This window comes from Suillus plorans (genome assembly GCF_016647745.1).
Source record: "Suillus plorans strain S12 chromosome Unknown HD556scaffold_161, whole genome shotgun sequence".
Lineage (NCBI taxonomy): Eukaryota > Fungi > Basidiomycota > Agaricomycetes > Boletales > Suillaceae > Suillus > Suillus plorans.
The window spans coordinates 1-17,398 of NW_024537545.1; the positions used below are offsets into that span (position 1 = coordinate 1).

At 44.5% G+C, this 17,398-nt stretch overlaps 7 protein-coding genes across 7 annotated transcripts; 3 read left to right on the plus strand and 4 right to left on the minus strand.

The window, feature by feature from the left end:
• Window positions 1-259: 259 nt before the first annotated feature.
• On the minus strand, window positions 260-1,856 carry HD556DRAFT_1315162 (uncharacterized protein; the record flags this gene model as incomplete). Its single annotated transcript, XM_041301098.1, has 4 exons — window positions 260-676; window positions 727-1,171; window positions 1,333-1,407; window positions 1,735-1,856. The coding sequence occupies 4 exons, from the start codon at window positions 1,854-1,856 to the stop codon at window positions 260-262; spliced, it is 1,059 nt and encodes a 352-aa protein (XP_041151822.1).
• A 1,139-nt stretch (window positions 1,857-2,995) lies between these two features.
• Window positions 2,996-3,298, minus strand: HD556DRAFT_1451890 (uncharacterized protein; the record flags this gene model as incomplete). The annotated part of the gene is made up of 3 exons (XM_041308052.1): window positions 2,996-3,027; window positions 3,082-3,197; window positions 3,249-3,298. The coding sequence occupies 3 exons, from the start codon at window positions 3,296-3,298 to the stop codon at window positions 2,996-2,998; spliced, it is 198 nt and encodes a 65-aa protein (XP_041151823.1).
• Window positions 3,299-3,905: 607 nt separating this feature from the next.
• HD556DRAFT_1451891 (uncharacterized protein) lies at window positions 3,906-4,686 on the minus strand (the record flags this gene model as incomplete). The annotated part of the gene is made up of 3 exons (XM_041308053.1): window positions 3,906-4,071; window positions 4,124-4,443; window positions 4,510-4,686. The coding sequence occupies 3 exons, from the start codon at window positions 4,684-4,686 to the stop codon at window positions 3,906-3,908; spliced, it is 663 nt and encodes a 220-aa protein (XP_041151824.1).
• A 457-nt stretch (window positions 4,687-5,143) lies between these two features.
• HD556DRAFT_1315164 (uncharacterized protein) lies at window positions 5,144-6,713 on the minus strand (the record flags this gene model as incomplete). Its single annotated transcript, XM_041301099.1, has 6 exons — window positions 5,144-5,234; window positions 5,265-5,627; window positions 5,676-5,809; window positions 5,861-6,268; window positions 6,320-6,416; window positions 6,613-6,713. The coding sequence occupies 6 exons, from the start codon at window positions 6,711-6,713 to the stop codon at window positions 5,144-5,146; spliced, it is 1,194 nt and encodes a 397-aa protein (XP_041151825.1).
• Window positions 6,714-7,079: 366 nt separating this feature from the next.
• HD556DRAFT_1315165 (uncharacterized protein) lies at window positions 7,080-8,295 on the plus strand (the record flags this gene model as incomplete). The annotated part of the gene is made up of 9 exons (XM_041301100.1): window positions 7,080-7,266; window positions 7,337-7,346; window positions 7,396-7,467; window positions 7,557-7,593; window positions 7,643-7,719; window positions 7,899-7,942; window positions 8,082-8,144; window positions 8,176-8,198; window positions 8,248-8,295. The coding sequence occupies 9 exons, from the start codon at window positions 7,080-7,082 to the stop codon at window positions 8,293-8,295; spliced, it is 561 nt and encodes a 186-aa protein (XP_041151826.1).
• A 3,551-nt stretch (window positions 8,296-11,846) lies between these two features.
• Window positions 11,847-12,023, plus strand: HD556DRAFT_1201090 (uncharacterized protein; the record flags this gene model as incomplete). Its single annotated transcript, XM_041296388.1, has 1 exon — window positions 11,847-12,023. A coding segment is annotated over one exon (177 nt), but the record flags the coding sequence as incomplete, so codon positions are not given.
• A 12-nt stretch (window positions 12,024-12,035) lies between these two features.
• HD556DRAFT_1315167 (uncharacterized protein) lies at window positions 12,036-15,685 on the plus strand (the record flags this gene model as incomplete). The annotated part of the gene is made up of 17 exons (XM_041301101.1): window positions 12,036-12,192; window positions 12,235-12,380; window positions 12,440-12,555; window positions 12,980-13,141; window positions 13,194-13,220; window positions 13,314-13,340; window positions 13,394-13,788; window positions 13,838-14,020; window positions 14,090-14,201; window positions 14,252-14,388; window positions 14,433-14,530; window positions 14,563-14,683; window positions 14,727-14,768; window positions 15,028-15,273; window positions 15,356-15,451; window positions 15,511-15,537; window positions 15,621-15,685. 17 exons carry the CDS (start codon window positions 12,036-12,038, stop codon window positions 15,683-15,685), a joined length of 2,157 nt encoding a protein of 718 aa, XP_041151828.1.
• Between the last annotated feature and the right edge of the window lie 1,713 nt (window positions 15,686-17,398).

The following is a 17,398-nucleotide window of genomic DNA, read 5'->3' on the forward strand; positions in this document are numbered from 1 at the left end:
TGTAATTACTGTACAAGATTGACTAGCAATGAAGACAATAGAGGATACAAGATCATATCTTCTGGATCTCTTAGAGGGTTGCCTCGCTCTACCTGATCTACCAACCACAGGCTCAGTCCTAGGCTTCTTGGACTTACTTGATGAAGCATGGTTAATTTTTCTCTTTCTCCCTTTCTGCACCACCTCTTCAACCTCCTGCTCCTGCTGTTCTTCTCCCCCAACTACATTCTCCTCTGACTCAACATCCTTCTCCTCAACCTCATGCCTTTCCTTCTCTACCACCATCCTCATCTCCCTCATCCTCAACCTCGTCACTGAGTCTCTCTTTGTTCAGCCTCTCAATCTGACCAACGACTGAGAATAAGACTTCCCAGACAGCCTCATCCAGAGCGACCAAGAACTGTAGATTAATAGCAGAATGAGGTAGGTAGAAAGAGGTATTGGGATCAGCCTCGTCTTCCTCATACTCTATCACACACTTAGACTCCCTATAGAGGAGCCCAATTCCTAGTACTACTGGCATTGCCGATGATAGCCCTGAGATTGGACAGGTCTGTAGCTCGTTTAAGCTGGCCATCAATGTCGCATATGAGGTGTGAATGTCCTCGGGAAGATAATTTTCATTCCAAGACCAGTCAGCCCAGGTAGGCAAATCTTGGTGTCGCTCTGAAATTGGCTGTTGACATATAAGCCATAAAATTGAAAACAGCACCAAGTGACACTAACATTCTGTTTGGCTAATATTGCCAGGTCCCTAGTGGCGTCCACAAGCTCCAAGTAGTTTTCATTCTTACTGAGGGTTTCTAAAAATGTGTATCGGTCATTGATGGCAACATCATCTGGTGTTGTCTCATGAGTGGCCGGCTGTATTGTACGTTCTGTGAAATGAGAGGCAAATGGAGCTGGCTGGCCTTGATCTTCTTCATCTAAGTCTAGGGTGCTCACTACTTTCGTCTTGGACTTCCCAGTGACCCGAATATCAGCATCCTTGGCCTTGATAAAGACGACTAGCTTCTGATTTGTAGCAGAACATCGTTCCCAATGCATCCATAGACGATTTACCTCCTCTGTCTTCATATGAGAAGGGTCTTTGACCACAAATCCTGTGGGAACTGAACCAGGTTCCAAATAATTGGACGGGCTGGCAGTTATCACGCCCCAAGGTACAGGTCTAGAGCCACCTGTGCAGACTTCTACAAACCATTGAGTCAATCAAATGTCATGCACATATTGAAGATGTTAGATCTTACTGTATGAAGTATGAAAGATACTTCTAATCAATTCGTGTTGGCCCTTGAGGCCAATACCATCACGAAGAGGAAGTTTGCATACCCCTCATCATCTACTATGATTTCAGGTAAGACAGGTCCATCCTCACAGTCTGAAGCCGCTGTAGAAACAACAATACTGAGAGGAACTAATGAAGCTCCAGACTGTATCTATATTTGTGTTGTGGTCTTTGCACTGCCTAGTCTGCTATACTTGCCTGACAAGTGCGTTCGACCCAGGGGTCTGCAGTCTGGGAATAGTCTTGGGGGTAAGTGAGTGATGTGGGGTCAATAGTCCGAGCACGGGAAACAATGTCCAAAGGTATAATTACGATGTCCGATGCAAAAGCGTTGGGTCCGATGTTTTCGGGGTTTCGGGTTATCGGGTTCGGTGTAGAGACTCATGCCTCTCATGGTGTGATATGGCAGTATTCACTAGGGAGCGCAACGCGCGCCATGCGCGCACCATTCCCGCGCTTTACGATGTATACGTGCGCGCGCTTTCCCGCGCTTGGTCGCCCTATAGCGCCAGCTTTCCGGAAGCATCCATCCACTGTCCACCAAGCTCTCTAGTGCGTGTATTTCCATCTCCCTTATTTACATATCATTCCACCTTTATTTATATCATGGACCCTTACTTACATACATATATCTTTACATACCTTACTCGGTAGCGCTTCGGCTCCGCGTGACAGCGCTTAGGCGCCGTATATAAGCGCCAGCATTACATACTATTAGGGAACTTTTCCAACTTAGACTCTACCTCCCACTTACCCACTTACCACCTAGAGAATATAGTTGCAATCTATTCTTTGACACCTCGCGCTCGTATCTCTTGTTATTCATCTAATCACCACTTAAGCAAACTCACACTTACTCTCACTTGTCTCCGCTCACGCGCGCTTCCCGCGCCTCGCGCGTACCTTCGCTTTCCCGCGCCTCGCGCGCACCTGCGCGCTTTCTCGCACTTCGCATTGGCTGACCAGTAGCGCCTTCAGCGCCTACTCCTAGAACCTTGCTGCACTCGCTTCCCCTTTAGGGTCGAACGTACTTGTCTTCTCAAGAATAGCAGACTAGGCAACGCGCGACCTCACAACATTATAGATACAGTTTGGAGCATTCATTTGTTCCTCTCAGTATTGTTGTTTCTACATCGGGTTCGGGGTGTCGGAAACTAATAGTAACGCTATAGCAAGCATCGGAAGAGCGAGCGGTGTGCGCAATAATAACAATGACTGATACGGATAATGAAAAGAGCGATGATATTCGCAATATCAACTAAGAACTACGAATATCGGGTTTGACCACTAAGCGTCGGGGAACTGCTCCCCTCTACTTGGATGATGGTAATGCTATGGGGAGTCCAGTATTTATGTAGATACGTAGAAGTCCGGAACCCTATAGGCGAAAGTAGTAGCGCAATATTTTCGGATCCGATGTCCTATGTAATAAGACATGAGGTGCTGCAGACATGTAATAATGTGGTCTACAATGTTAGCGATGGGAAAACAAGTAACTACGCACCTAGTGGGGGCTAGCGCAATGAGGCAGGACATAGGTAGGACGAGTACAAGTGAAGTCCGATAGTCTGATGCGATGTCCGATGTCCGATGTTTTCGGGTTTGGTGCGTATTGAGTCGGATATGATAGGGAATGATTCAGATAATGATTAGCATTCAACATGCATCGGAAATTAGACCTCTACGAGGCCATAGAGATGTCAGTCTCTACACCACATGGTCTGAATCCTCTGAAGGGTCTATCAATTTAATAGTCAGTGAGCATGATATTTAAAATCAAATGAAACACATACAAAATTCAGTCTTAGACCATTCTCCGAAGGATTCAAATCCATTTGCAGCCCACTCCTTGATACCACTCGAGCTCACAGAAAAAATTTTCTTGGCATTCTGAGGCGTAGTTTCGTGTCTATAGTAGTTTAGTTAGTCTTGAGATTTCCATGTTGATTTGATGACTTACAGACTGATGGACAATGTCTGACTAGCTTTTTTCTTATGACTAACAAGCATTACTATGCAACAACCCATGGTTGTTAAGAATGTGCTCAAGGGTCGGATCCGAAGGGCTTGGCTTCAGCTCGTGCGCTGTGCCCCTTACCCGAGTACGTGCCCCTAACTTCTGAAGGCTGTCGAACAATGTCCGAAGGTTACCGGACGATGTCCGGAGGGCGTTGGGCGATGTCCGATGCACGGGAATTCCGGCGGACGTTTGGGAACAAGAGATAAGACTAATCCGGACGAAGTCCGAACTAGAAAGGAAACAGCGGAGGACTACCAAAGGTAGAGGCGGAGGTGACAAGTCTATAGGAATCAATCCTAAGACGAGCGGAGGTCGACGAGAGGATAACTCAAGTCGGACGGAGGAGGTAATGAGCAGAGTCTAAGATGATATTTGAACTGAGGAAACTACAGAGACTGTACAGGGTTTATATACTACTGAGGACATAACGGAGAACAGTGAGTGCAGTGCGAGGCTATGTAAAGCTATGGAAAAACATATGGGACGACTATCACTAGTTTATCGGAACTTAGTAAAATGAAGACGGAAATGAATAAGGGACGGAAAATAAAGTGTACTAACTGATAAGGGAAATACCAAAGGGATAAGGCACGGAAGTTAGACGCGGGTCGGATCCGGACAATACATAGAAGTCGGCCGGATCCGGAAATCCGGAAATGATGAGTGTGATAGGTCCGGACCCAGAACACGGGATATGACAATGGTGCGCTGAATTTGCTCTGCAAAATCTTCCAGAGTTTTCTTGAGGTTATTCTTACGATATCTCAAGCCAAAGTGTTAGACTGGAATAACTGTAGATTTGAAGTAAAACTTACATTGCCTGAGTTTCTTCTGGCGCCCCCTCCTCATTCCATTTCTTCATGGCAAACTTGACCTCCTGCTGTTGTGAAGGTGTCATGTTGTTGAACCACTCCCTGGCATTCCCAGTGCGGTACTTGATTGAATACTCCAAGCCTTTACTCTGTTGTTGGGCCTTGTCATATGAGTCGATCTCCTGCTTAAATAATTTCTGTGCTACGTCCCACTCAGACAGGGGTTTCTTATAGAAAGATGGTTCTCTTGGGCGACTCGCTGCCTCACGTTCGTCTGCCTCTTCCTTGTCTTTGAGACTTTTGGCATAGTATTCTTTTATTGCCTGTAGGTAACATTTATGTATATCATCAGACAACTAAATACATGTACAGTATAAGAATTTTGTGACCTTTTTCAAGGAAGTAGGCAAGGCAATGGGTTCCTCTTGCTCGTCTTGAGCAGCTAGTATGGCCCTCCGAATCTTCCTCACCACAGGCTTTCCAACAGATGAGGAACCTGCAGCAAAAATGGCCTTAGAGTGAAGGTCGAGAATTGGCTTAAAGGCAATAGACCAGTCGGTAGACATCGTAATTGATTCAAGATAAAAATTGCAGGTAGGCTGGTACAGGCGGTAGGAGGGTGGCTAGCCGAAATTAATTTGAACACCCATGTTTATCAACAATAACGTGTGACTTTTCATAAAAGTCACACGTTATTGTTGATAAACATGGGTGTTCAAATTAATTTCGGCTAGCCACCCTCCTACCGCCTGTACCAGCCTACCTGCAATTTTTATCTTGAATCAATTATCAAATTGGATATATTGAGACGGTCAAATTCACATCAAGTAACAAGATTAAAGGCACATTATACTTCCATTGAGTGGAGTTAGACAGTGTAGATAATAGACAAATTCACATCAGGTAAAAAGATCCAAAACACGTTATACTTCCATTGAGCGGTGAGGGTATCTAATCAAGTAAGATGAAGAAAAATGAAACATGAAGGGATGTACGAAAAAGCTAAGACAAAATAATTGTATCCTAATCCTCATCCTCATCAGGGACACTAGGCATGGGCCTCAAGACAACCGAAATCCAGCAGGAGCCAGGTCTTTTGCCTGGCAAAAGGATCCTGGAATGAGGTGGTTGTGAGAATACATACTTTTTCCTACATTGGCCATTCTTGCATTCAAAGATGTAATCTTTGTGCATGTTGACAGAACACCAGGCGTTACTCCACCCACACTGTGGGCACTGGACCGGCAGGTACTGACCCCAGGGGCGAAGTTGGGAATGCGTCCAGGCGAACTTGGTAACGGCCAACGAACCTGAGTTGTCAGGCATCAGCAAGAACACGTCAGTGTGGCGCCCAAGTTTGTAGGACTGGCCCAACATGTCAGGGAAGACGATGTGAATGGGCAAACACTCGATGATGACCAGCTCCGCGAATGCGAGCAAAAGGTGGGTGGCGAAACTCGGCTGAAAACGAACAGCATTAAAGCCAATAGTGGCTGTGATGCGATGACTGTTAGGGTTAGTTAGTATTTGCAAAGATAAGATCAAATGGACTTACTCTATGACCGCCTGTTGCAAGCCTGAAAAGGAAGTGACGTTGTTGATGAGCGCGCCACACGAAAACAGCCATAAGTATGATTCCGCGGCACCATGAATCAGGGGATGCCAAGGTGAAAGCAGAACATCGAGAACCTTTGGTGTCAAATGAGCAAATACAATGTTAGTCAAAAAAATGCCACTTACAGAGTGAACGCGTGCCGAAACGTATGACTTCTTGTTGCCCTCGTACCCAATAAATGGATCTCCATGCTCGTTGTCGGTGTGGTTAGTGATGGCGACGACGACACGAGCCCAGTTGGAGCTCATCAGCGACTGGATGATGGCAGTCGCCTGCAACCGGTACTCGTCGATCTTTGAGGCATTGCCGATGTCGAACACGATGGACCGAAATTCAAACCCTCCGCTGGGGAAGTATGGCCGAAGGAATTCGGAGGCCAGTTCGAAACAGCCGCCGGTGACGTCGTGGTCGACGAGGACGAGATGGAGCATGAGCGTGGGTGCCGAAGACAGTTGGGAATGGAGTGAAACCTCCAACGTAGCACGAATTTGGAGGAATGAAGGAAGGAGCGGTTGCCCCTTCCTGTAAAAACCCTATAAAATGAAGTGAATGTTAGTTAGCATGAAATAAACGAAAAAACTTACAAAATAGGGCGACTGAGATGCGCGCCCGTGTCGTTCCATGCCAACATGGCAAGATATGCAGACGAACGTGACGTCATCGGCCTGCACCGCGTGTGCACTGGCAGGCGGGATGTTCATGCAGTTTGAACACATCACCCGCGGACAGGTGCTGCAGAGGAAGAGGCAATCTTCCCCTACAGAACCGTCTCTGCAGATGAGACAAAACTGCAAATAAAGACGCGTGTTAGTGCAAATAGTAGGTAACTAATCACTTACCTCGTTGTGTTCAGACGGCTCTCTCACATTCAGCTCACCCGGCGCAGTGACCGCTCAGTAGATGCCTGGCAACGACAAGGCAATTCGTGGCTGCGGTGCCACCGGTGGACTTCTTGCAGGTTTGTTTAGACTTCACCATGGTGAAGAGAGACTATTATAGATATATTCAAATTAGTAGATGACACGGCAAATAGCACTTACAGTTATGTAGTTTAAACAGATGCAAAGAGAGGAGAGTGCCGGCTGAATGTACTTAGAAAGAAATGAACAAGTTTGAACGTTGGTTGATTGTGACAAACAGATCCAAATAGTCACGTGATTATCAACAATGAACTCAACAGCGTCATAATATTGGCTAATCCACAATTCAACGCGTCGCGTGTCAAAAATCCACAAATGACACGCGACGCGTTGAATTGTGGATTAGCCAATATTATGACGCTGTTGAGTTCATTGTTGATAATCACGTGACTATTTACAAACAATAACAAACTGACACGTGAATATGAACAACAACAATCAGTTCTCACGGTTCAATCTCTTCTTTCGTCTTACCTTCATCATTCTCCTTCATCCTTTATTTCTGCCAGTGCCGTTACTTCAGGGCGACTTCCGGTGTACTCCTTTGGGTTCTTGCAGACTGCAGCTGCAAGAATTCAAAGGTACTACCCTACAGTCGCCCTTCAAACATAGTAAGTTCAACTTTGGTGGTGCGCCTACTTACTAACTGTTTTCATTTACATATACTCTCTTTCCCTTGAGGTTTCTCAAGGTAAGTACTTAATTGCTCACACCCGCTTGCTAATGTCTGTTGTACTTAGGATTTTGGAGACTTTGGATGGCACAGTGACAGCCACTCCTCCCTTTGAGCGCCCTCCTGGCAGTTCCCTAATGTAAGTCCTTCTTTTCCCGTGTCTGCTTGCTAACATTTGTTCTATTTAGGATTATACTTACGAATTTCGGGACTTTGGATGGCAGTTAGAGCCACTCCTCCCTTTGAGCGCCCTCCAGTTCCCAACGTAAGTCCTTCTTTTCCCGCGTCCGCTTGCTAACGTTTGTTCTATTTAGGATTATACTTACGAATTTCGGGACTTTGGATGGCAGTTAGAGCCACTCCTCCCTTTGAGCGCCCTCCAGTTCCCAACGTAAGTCCTTCCTCTCTCATGTCCGTTTGCTCACGTTTGTTCTATTTAGTATTATACTTACGAATTTCGGGACTTTGGATGGCGCAGTTAGAGCCACTCCTCCCTTTGAGCGCCTTCCAGTTCCTTAAACGTAAGTCCTTCTTCTCTCGCGTCCGTTTGCTAATGTCTGTTCTATTTAGTATTCTGCTTATTGGAACTGGGGGTTGTGCAGTGCATGCCACTTGTCAGTGGCTCCTGCTTATAGGAACTGGGGGGCGCAGTGCATGCCACTTGTCAGTGGCTCCTGCTTCTTGAAATTGGCGGTAGCGCAGTGCATGCCACTTGTTAGTGGCTCCTGCTTATAGGAACTGGGGGTTGCGCAGTGCATGCCACTTGTCAGTGGCTCCTGCTTCTTGAAATTGGCGGTAGCGCAGTGCATGCCACTTGTCAGTGGCTCCTGCTCCGACTTTTTAATAGCCTGCTCCAACTTTTTAATGGTGGTAAGCGCTCAATTCCTGATGACCTTAACTGATCTGTTTTGTTCTCTAGACTGCTGAACCTGCCGGTACTTTTGTGTGGCAAGTGCTCTCTAGTTAAGTGTTAATCTTGTCTTAAATTTCGGTCTAACGTTTCTACAGGACAAATTTGTATTGTATTATATATATATTTGCTACATACATTTTCACCTGGAGTGTTGAGGCTTTGGTGAGGAGGGCCCCCTTATTGAAGTCTCGCCTCCCCTTTTGTATTTGTTACTTTATTTGTTTGCTTACTTGTAGTAAAATTTATTGTCACTCGTACTTTGTATTTGAAAATGTATGTTGATGGATGCACTTTATTTGCTGCCGGCTGAAAAGGTCACGTTACCGTGTGTATATTAGCAAAGAGCCTTATTAAGAAAGCAAGCGCAAAAGCACAGTAGTGTATAATAATCAAACGCTGCACAGACCAAAGCAACTATTATCTACTACATGTCTTAGATAGATAATGTGTTATGTAGATCTCAATTCTGCCTTGATGCGGCTCACCATTGACATGCTGAAGGACGCTATCATTGATTATTGTCTGCCAGTCAAAATATACTATTGGCATAGGCAGATGGTGGCAGAACACTAGGACAAGTAGCCATGACGCCATATGATACAAACTTCCCTTCCCGGTCAGAAGGTTGATTCTTCTTTGAAATTGCCTTCTGACCATAGAGGGGAGTCATCATATGGCGTCATTGTCACCATCTGCCTGGGCTGCTAGCATATTTTGGACTGACGGACATTCTCAATACCCTACAGGCCGCTTAGAGGCTAGCCCGCCCTCAAAACTGTTCGTGTTAAGAGTTCTGCCTCAGAGGTAATACTTAGTTAGCTACACCTATACTGTAGGGTATTGAGAATGTTTTCTTCGGTTAACAAAGAAAACATTTTCAATACCCTACAGTATAGGTGTAGCTAACGAAGTATTACCTCTGAGGCAGAACTCTTAACACGAACAGTTTTGAGGGCGGGCTAGCCAGTATATGCCTCAGAGGTAACCTCAGAGGTATCTCCCCTCCATGGTCAGAAGGGAAGAGTCAGCCTTCTGATGGTGCAGGGCAGTTTGTATCATATGGCGTCATTGCTACTTGTCCTGGTAGTCCTCCGGATGCCAATTTACTATTATACACTACTGTTTTTGTGATTGCATTCTTAATAAGTGAGTCCTTGCTGTCTCTCAAGGCGTTGAACTCCAGCTGGAAGTGTCTCCTGTTATTTGAGACAGGGATCCCACAGTGTAGTCCCAGATTCAGAATATCATTCATTCTTCTGTGGTAGTCTGCCAATATTAGTCTTCACTCTTCCAGCATCTGAGCGAGTTATTACAGTACTAATTATGTCACAATCTGGGCAAGACTTCATTTAATCAGTCTTCCATCAGTAGATTCCATTCATATATCCAAATTTGATCGTGGGACAATTTTTTCGGAATCATTTCATATAAGTTAAATTGAGTCTTGATCCGAACGAGCTGGTTGAAAATTTTCCTTGCTCACCATGGACCAACAAATGAGTCAATCAATCAAGCTGAGAGCAGCTCTGACCACAAGGATCAAGGAAATTATGGGAAAATCATCAGCAACAGGGATCTTCAGAGGGGGGATATTGCAAACTCACCTTGTACACAAAGCAAGGTGAGAGGTTATATTTAGGGCCTTATTTGATCCGCTCTATTAAATGGTCTCACTTAAGATTAAGAATTGGACATGAGCTAGACAGTTGCTTAGCAACACGTGATGTCAACTTCCATGCTTCTGCGTCAATCTCAGAATATGAGATCAATCGAGCTGCACTGACAGTTGCCCATGCAATGGTAAATCCTTGTGAGTTGTTTCACTCTGCAAGATATCACCTGGTTTTAAATTCACATCATTTGCAGATTATGTGGATTGGGATGTTGACAGATTTGCCGAAATGGCCAAAGTCTCTACACCTAAATCTGATGGTCCCCTCGCTAATACCAATCAGCTACCAAAGTACTTTTCTGCAGCTATGATCGGTAAAATTTCAGTACCAGCTACTATTGTGGACAGGCAAGGTAAAATTTTAACAATTTACTTGCCAAATATTCTGTCTTCTTCTCGGGTTGTATGTTCATTCTTCCTTGGGAATTCCCCTCATCAATTGATAAATTAAATTAGGAATATGTGAACTCAGCCACTAAGGGTTTACAGGACTTTACTTCTTGAAACAATTACGTCCTCCACCCAACAGTCTTGGCGATCTCAAGGCTTTGTTGTCCCAGAGGGGGGTGGAGAATTTGGAGCAGGCAGAGTCACAGTATCACCAGCATATTTTATGCAAAGACACGAGGTATAGGCCAAATTTAGTGGTTGTTTAGCTACTTTTGACTTTGTTTGATTTCATTTGCAGAGACTGGAAGACCCAATGGTTACCTCGGCTTCCTATAAGTCTGTGGAAGTCCAAGAGTGGCTAGCTGCTTTATCAGCTACTGAATCTTTCTGGAATGCCATTACCGCTGTATCGGCTCCAGATCTATTCGAAGCAGGCACCTTGGCAATCACTCGTATTATTGAGGAACTTCAAGGTTCTGATAGAACATCACCACCCATCTGTGATTGGCCCTCGATCTTCTCAGGATTGGAAATAATTGCAAATCGTACAACTTTATCACACAGAGATTCTGGTGGCGCACCTTCTCTTTTTGATCTTCTGATTAGTTTAGGCAGTGGCCATGAGGCTAAGTTGACATTAGCAGATGTTGGGGCCGAACTGGATTATTACCCTGGGACAATGGTCTTCATTTCCGGGAAGGTTTTACAACATTCTATTGGTCCATGGGGTCCGGGAGAAAGGCTCGTTATTGCCCATTTTATGAGGGATAAAATCCACTCTAGATGCGGGGTATCCAGACCCCCCTTTCCAACACAGGCCTATTTTTTGCAGATGGTGGGGCAGCAGGATAGTTATTTGTTGTGACAAGTAGATGATAAGAAAGGAGTGGTTCTTGGAGGAGGAGGGGTGGAATGGGACAAATCAAGTGTTTGACAGTATACCTACTAGATTAGTTGATGTGATCTAGTGATTCCTATGAATGGTTTCAACTATCAAAAATAGAATGTTGATAATATCAATTTTTCCCCCCACACGTAACCCTATGTCTCCCAAGAAAAAAACTCGACTCAAGGCAGCTACATTTTCCTTCCAAGGAAGAGGTCGTTTGTCTAAAGGCAAGGACCTTGATGTTGCCTATGTGTCTCATAAACAAGTCATTGGAAAGAGAAGGAAGCCAACCTGGGTGGAATCATGCGCTGATAGCCTTTATGACACTGCCCCAACACCATCTCCATCCTCCAGCCCTCGTAAACGTATTAGAGAAGACACTCAAGGGTTGCAAAACAGTCATGAAGATTTTGATAGACAAACCCTTGGTGACTTTGTTTCCTATGTAGAGAACTCACAAAGAAAAACCAAGGCAAGCATAGTGATTCAGTGTCTTTTAATGATGTACTAAATAGAGATTATTACGACCAGACACAAAATGACTTCATCCAAGAATATCTGCCTTTCCGAGACTTGTACTTGGATATTCTCCTTGACTTGGAGAAACCCTCCGATGTATCCCAGTGCCAGTCTTGTCAGATTGGTGAAGGGAAATTCCGCTGTTTGACTTGCAGTGGAGATCAGACATTCTGTCGTTCTTGCATTGTCAATGCTCACCAGTTTTTGCCCTTCCACAAGGTTCAAGAGTGGACTGGGAAATGCTTCAACGACACATCACTTGAAGAATTGGGTTTTATCTGGTATATGGGCCATGGGGGACAACCATGTCCATTTTCTGACGACATGCATGCATGGGAGAATATTCCGATGGACGCAGAGGCCAATTTTTCACCAATGGAGACAGTTCATGGTTCAACTATACCAACCAAGTTGACCATTGTACATTCCACTGGAGTGTTTTTGCACAACGTTGTCTGGTGCAGCTGTCCTGGGGTCGATTGTCAGCAGCATTTGCAATTGCTGAAAGCTAAATTATTTCCAGCCAGTACCACTCGACCACAGACTGCCTTTACTTTTGATGTCCTCAATCATTTTCTAATTGATGCACTGGAGTGCAAGACTTCAGCATCCAGCTTCTTTGAAAAAATCCGTCGAATGACCAATAACTGTTTCCCAGATACTGTTCCTGTAAGTCTTATAAGTCTTCTTGGTGAAAGTTAAACTAACAGTACCAATTTGTTTTCTAGAATCGATATCGAGAACTTATGAGAGTGTCTCGACTGTGGAGAGACTTGATGAGTCGAAAATGGTTTGGCTTTGCCCATAATGATGAGCAGAAACCGGACAAGGGTGATCTGGCTTGGTTTTGCCCTGCTTGTCCACAGCCTGGGATTAACCTACCTCCTGACTGGCAAGCCAGATATGAAAGGCAAGTCATTTATCCATCTCATTCTAAGGAGAGGCGACTCAATTTCTCTACCACACTTGAGAATATCATACTCACTGGCTAGCCCTACACTGCATAGTGTACGAGAGCTCCGGCCGGACTGACTTATGTTCTAATCAAGCTGGCCAGCATGGCATAGACTGGATGTAAAACCAGGCCGGCCGGCACATTAAATTGGCTTGCTAGCTTGACACAGATAGCATGCATAACCATGCTGGCCGGTTAAACTGAGGTGCATAGATGTCACTCAAAGACATGCCAGCCAGAGAGTTGGTCCGGAGAGAGACTTCTACTTTTCTTTTTTGCACATTTTTAACCTTATGCTTACCTGTTTGTACAGTTGGCTTGTTTCACAAAGATATGTGGTAGACGGGAACTTCACTGCTCAACATATGGTAATGAGAAAACCACAGTTGGACATTAGTTTGTCAGACGGGCTTGGGTATATGGTGAAAGATCAAGAATACCAGACTCATCTGTCATCGGCTGTAGAAAGTAAAGAGTGAGTTGGCTCATGACAACCACTTTTCGTTCATGCTTCACTATCTTTGTAGCGGTCTTCTTGCAGCAATCATCATGCAGTAAATGCAGGCCAATATCAGCAGGAGCAATCTTCGAGCTACAGGTGTAGGAGCAACTGCTTGTGCTCGACATGGATGCTTTGTTCCTCATAGTATAGTTGATTTTCAGAAGGGCGAAAGGTCTGTGTATGTCCTCCAAATCAACATGTTATGCAAGCTCAGGTAATTTTTAGACACATGAATATCGACTACTCAATATGCAATGCATTGAATTATCATTCAGCTGGTATAGACTCTTCCCTCATCATTTATGATGTGGGGTGTCAGTGGAGCATTAATTTTCTACAGAGAGTAGCCCAGAGCAAGGGCTTGTCTGTACCTGAAAATATGCACATCGTTCCAGCAGTTGGAAAATTCCATCTTAGCGCTCACAAATTAGCTTGCTTTGCAAGGTACAGCCTCAACTTTATTCAAGGGGCTGGACATGTTGATGGGGAGATTTTGGAGACTCTGTGGGCACCATTCAATAAGATCTCCCCAACTGCTCGGTCAATGAGTCAGGCTCACCGTCAAGAAGTTCTTGATGATCATATGCGAGACTCAAACTGGAAAAAAATAGTGGGAATAAGTAAGCCCTCCAAATTTTGCATTGAACAAGCTTGACATTGAGCTTCCAGTGAAGACTCTCTTGAAAAAGTACAAACGGGCTCTCAAAGGTGTTGATGACACAAAGTCTCCCTTTGACGAGCTCACTCTGTCTCTGGACCCTGAGAAGATTTCGATATGGAAGATCGATGAGAAAAAGGCCATGGAACAATGTGGAGAGTATCTTGACATCTATCAGTTGCAGATGAACAAAGGTAAGTGAACTCTGTCTAGTTGTGAGGCTGCTATTCTTGTATAGACATCTGATCAGTATTTGTATCTAGCTCCAACTATGGCAGAGATTAGACTCAAATTAACTGAGTCTGAGAATACCGACACTAGCAAACCTGGGACAGTCTCTTGGCTCATTACTGGCATCAATCTGGAGGATTTACAGTATGTAACCAATAAAAATAGAGAAACCGTTTGACATAGTACTATTTTAGGGATGGACTAAGGGCAGATATTCGACAACTTCCTACTGATGCAACCCCAGGACAGAAAGTTTCTATAGAAGAGAAGCGACAGAGATTGACAGCTAGGATAGCTAAATTTCATGAAACAGCTGATGCCATGACTGCTGGTATGGATCTTGGAACTGCAACAGTGGCATTCCGACGATCCTAGATTCTGCTATGCAGGTCATGATGAAAATGGTTGGGGAGAGGGTCTCAGATGAAGAGATCTCAGAGTATATTGACGAAGAAATCTTGGCTGAAGAGATGGTATCTGGATGCCATCATCAGTGCCCTACCAGGATGTATTGGCTCTCGGACTGGGTCCCCTCCAAGCTGAAGAATTAGAACTTCGAAAGGGCCAAGCCAATGACTGCCTCGAAAAGCTTCGAATGGCCCTTGGTCATAAGGCCATCATCTATCGTCAGTATTTTCGAAGTGCTAATTCTACATGGGCTGGGACTAGGTCAAAGCAAGAAGCTCAACGCTGTCAGCTCAAAATTGACAAGTGTGTAAGAAGCTATCAGAGGGCAAGGTCAGCAATGGAAGGTCTAGGCATGGACAAAGCCACCTTGGGGAGTCTTTATCAGCCAATATCGCCTACAGAGCTCAGTATAGACAAAGAGGTGGCAGAAGAAAATAGATTTGGACAAGGGTCAGACAGGCTGGCTTGTTTTGGAGGGGAAAATAATGCAAGCCAAGATCAAGACGATGCCTGGATAGATAATGTAAGAAAAAATCTTTATCTCTATGATATGTCACTAAAGCTCCAACCGATCTAGTCTACAGGGTGAACTGGTTGAAGGCTAAGGCTAGATGGAATAGATGGCAAGAGGAATTAAGGCTGGTAAGACATGAAATGGGTTGGACCATAAACTGGTTCAAGTACCACCAGAATGAATGGGAGAGAAGGGGTGGCCAAGCCACCAGACCTGGTCATCAAGCCTATGCTTATCAGCAGGTCTTGATGTGGGGAAGATTTGTTGAGGAGGCAGAGAAAAATTTCAATGGATGTCAATTTATACTTTGATCTGGTATACTGTCTTTGCTAGGAAAAATATGACAGGATAATTCTCAATGCTAATGAATGACAAGGTAGCTTAGCTAGCACTAGCTCCACTCTATGTAGTCCACAGCTGGCCGAGATAATTGTATTTAAGATATGGACTGGCCAGATGGTTCCTACAGCATGTATGTACATGGCTGGCCCTTATAAGAGTATATAACTAGCTTATATCTACCCTATGCAGTCCATGTAATTTTGATACCAATAACTGGTTAGCCTTGATTCTACTATTGTACAATTAAACCGAGCAATATTAAACTAATAACTGGCCAGTCTTGATTCTACATGTTGTAGAATTAAACCGGCCGGGATGCAATGTTGGAATTGAAAACCAGCCAGTCTTGATTCTACTGTTGTAAAATCAAACCGGCCGGAATGCAATGTTGTGATTGAAAACCGGCCAGTCTTGATTCTTGTACTATTGTACAATTAAACCGGCCAGGATGCAATATTAAACTGATGACTGGCCAGTCTTGATTCTACATGTTGTACAAGCTATCTGGCCAGTATGAAATTCTGTAACTAATGACTAGTATAGAAATTACAAAACAATAATTAGCTAGTCTTGATTCTACTATTGTACAATTAAACCGAGCAATATTAAAACTAATAACTGGCCAGCCTTGATTCTACATGTTGTAGAATTAAACCGGCCGGGATGCAATGTTGGAACTGATAACTGGCCAGCCTTGATTCTACTGGTGTAAAATCAAACCGGCCAGGATGCAATGTTGGAACTGATAACTGGCCAGCCTTGATTCTACTGGTGTAAAATTAAACCGGCCAGGATGCAATGTTGGAACTGATAACTGGCCAGCCTTGTTTCTACTGGTGTAAAATCAAACTGGCCAGGATGCAATGTTGGAACTGATAACTGGCCAGCCTTGTTTCTACTGGTGTAAAATCAAACTGGCCAGGATGCAATATTAAAACTGATAACTGGCCAGCCTTGATTCTACTATTGTACAATCAAACTGGCCAGGATGCAATATTAAAACTGATAACTGGCCAGTATGACATTCTGTAACTAATGACTAGTACTCATATAGAAATCCCAAACCAATAATTAGCCAGGCTTGATTCTTCTATAGGATTAAACCGGCCAGCTTTAATTCTACGGTTGTAGAATTAAACTGGCCAGGATGCAATGTTGGAACTGATAACTGGCCAGTCTTGATTCTACATGTTGTACAGGCTATCTGGCCAGTATGCAACTTAATAACAAGTGACTGGCTGACTTGATTTTACAACATGTAGAACCAAGACTGGCCAGTTATCAGTTTCAACATTGTGTCCTGGCCAGTTTGATTCTTGATTCTACAACAGTGGAGTCAAGGCTGGTCAGTCATTGGTTACAGAATTGCATACTGGCAAGCTTGATTCTACCTGCAGTGAAATCAGGCCAGCCAACTAGCTAGCTGAATTCTATATCTTGCAGGCATAAAGCTAGCCACTACCACTGATGGTAATCATTTATATATATATTAACACTAAACACTAATTCTACATACTCCGGCCAGCTGTATTATACATTTTGTAGGCATAAGGCTAGTTATTGTGTTTACAGTAATTCTAATATGTATATATCTACACCAGTCAACACTGATTCCACATACTCCGGCCGTGACTGGCTGGCCATGATTCTACAGACTTTTGGCACATCCGGAGCCAGGGTTCTACATGGAAGTGACTGAAGGGTCTGAAACATCACGGTGTGACCTTGGAGAGGAGTACCCACTCCCTGGCCAGTCTTCATATCCCACACCGGATCGTCTTGTCATCTGAACCAGACACAATATGGTGCCATTTCGCGAGATCGCGACAGAGCGAACATAGTCGGTGTGCCCTCGGAGAGGGTGCCCACTGCCTCCCTATGTAGTCTCCATATCCCATACTCTGATCGTTTTGTCATCTGAGCCCGATACTATGCGATTTCCATCCAACGAGACTGCGACGGAACGAACCCAGCCAGTGTGCCCTTCGAGGGTACTAAGACCTGCGGTTGCTACATCCCAACACGGACTGTCTTGTCCACTGAACCTGAAACGATGTGATGTCCATCCGGTGAGAAT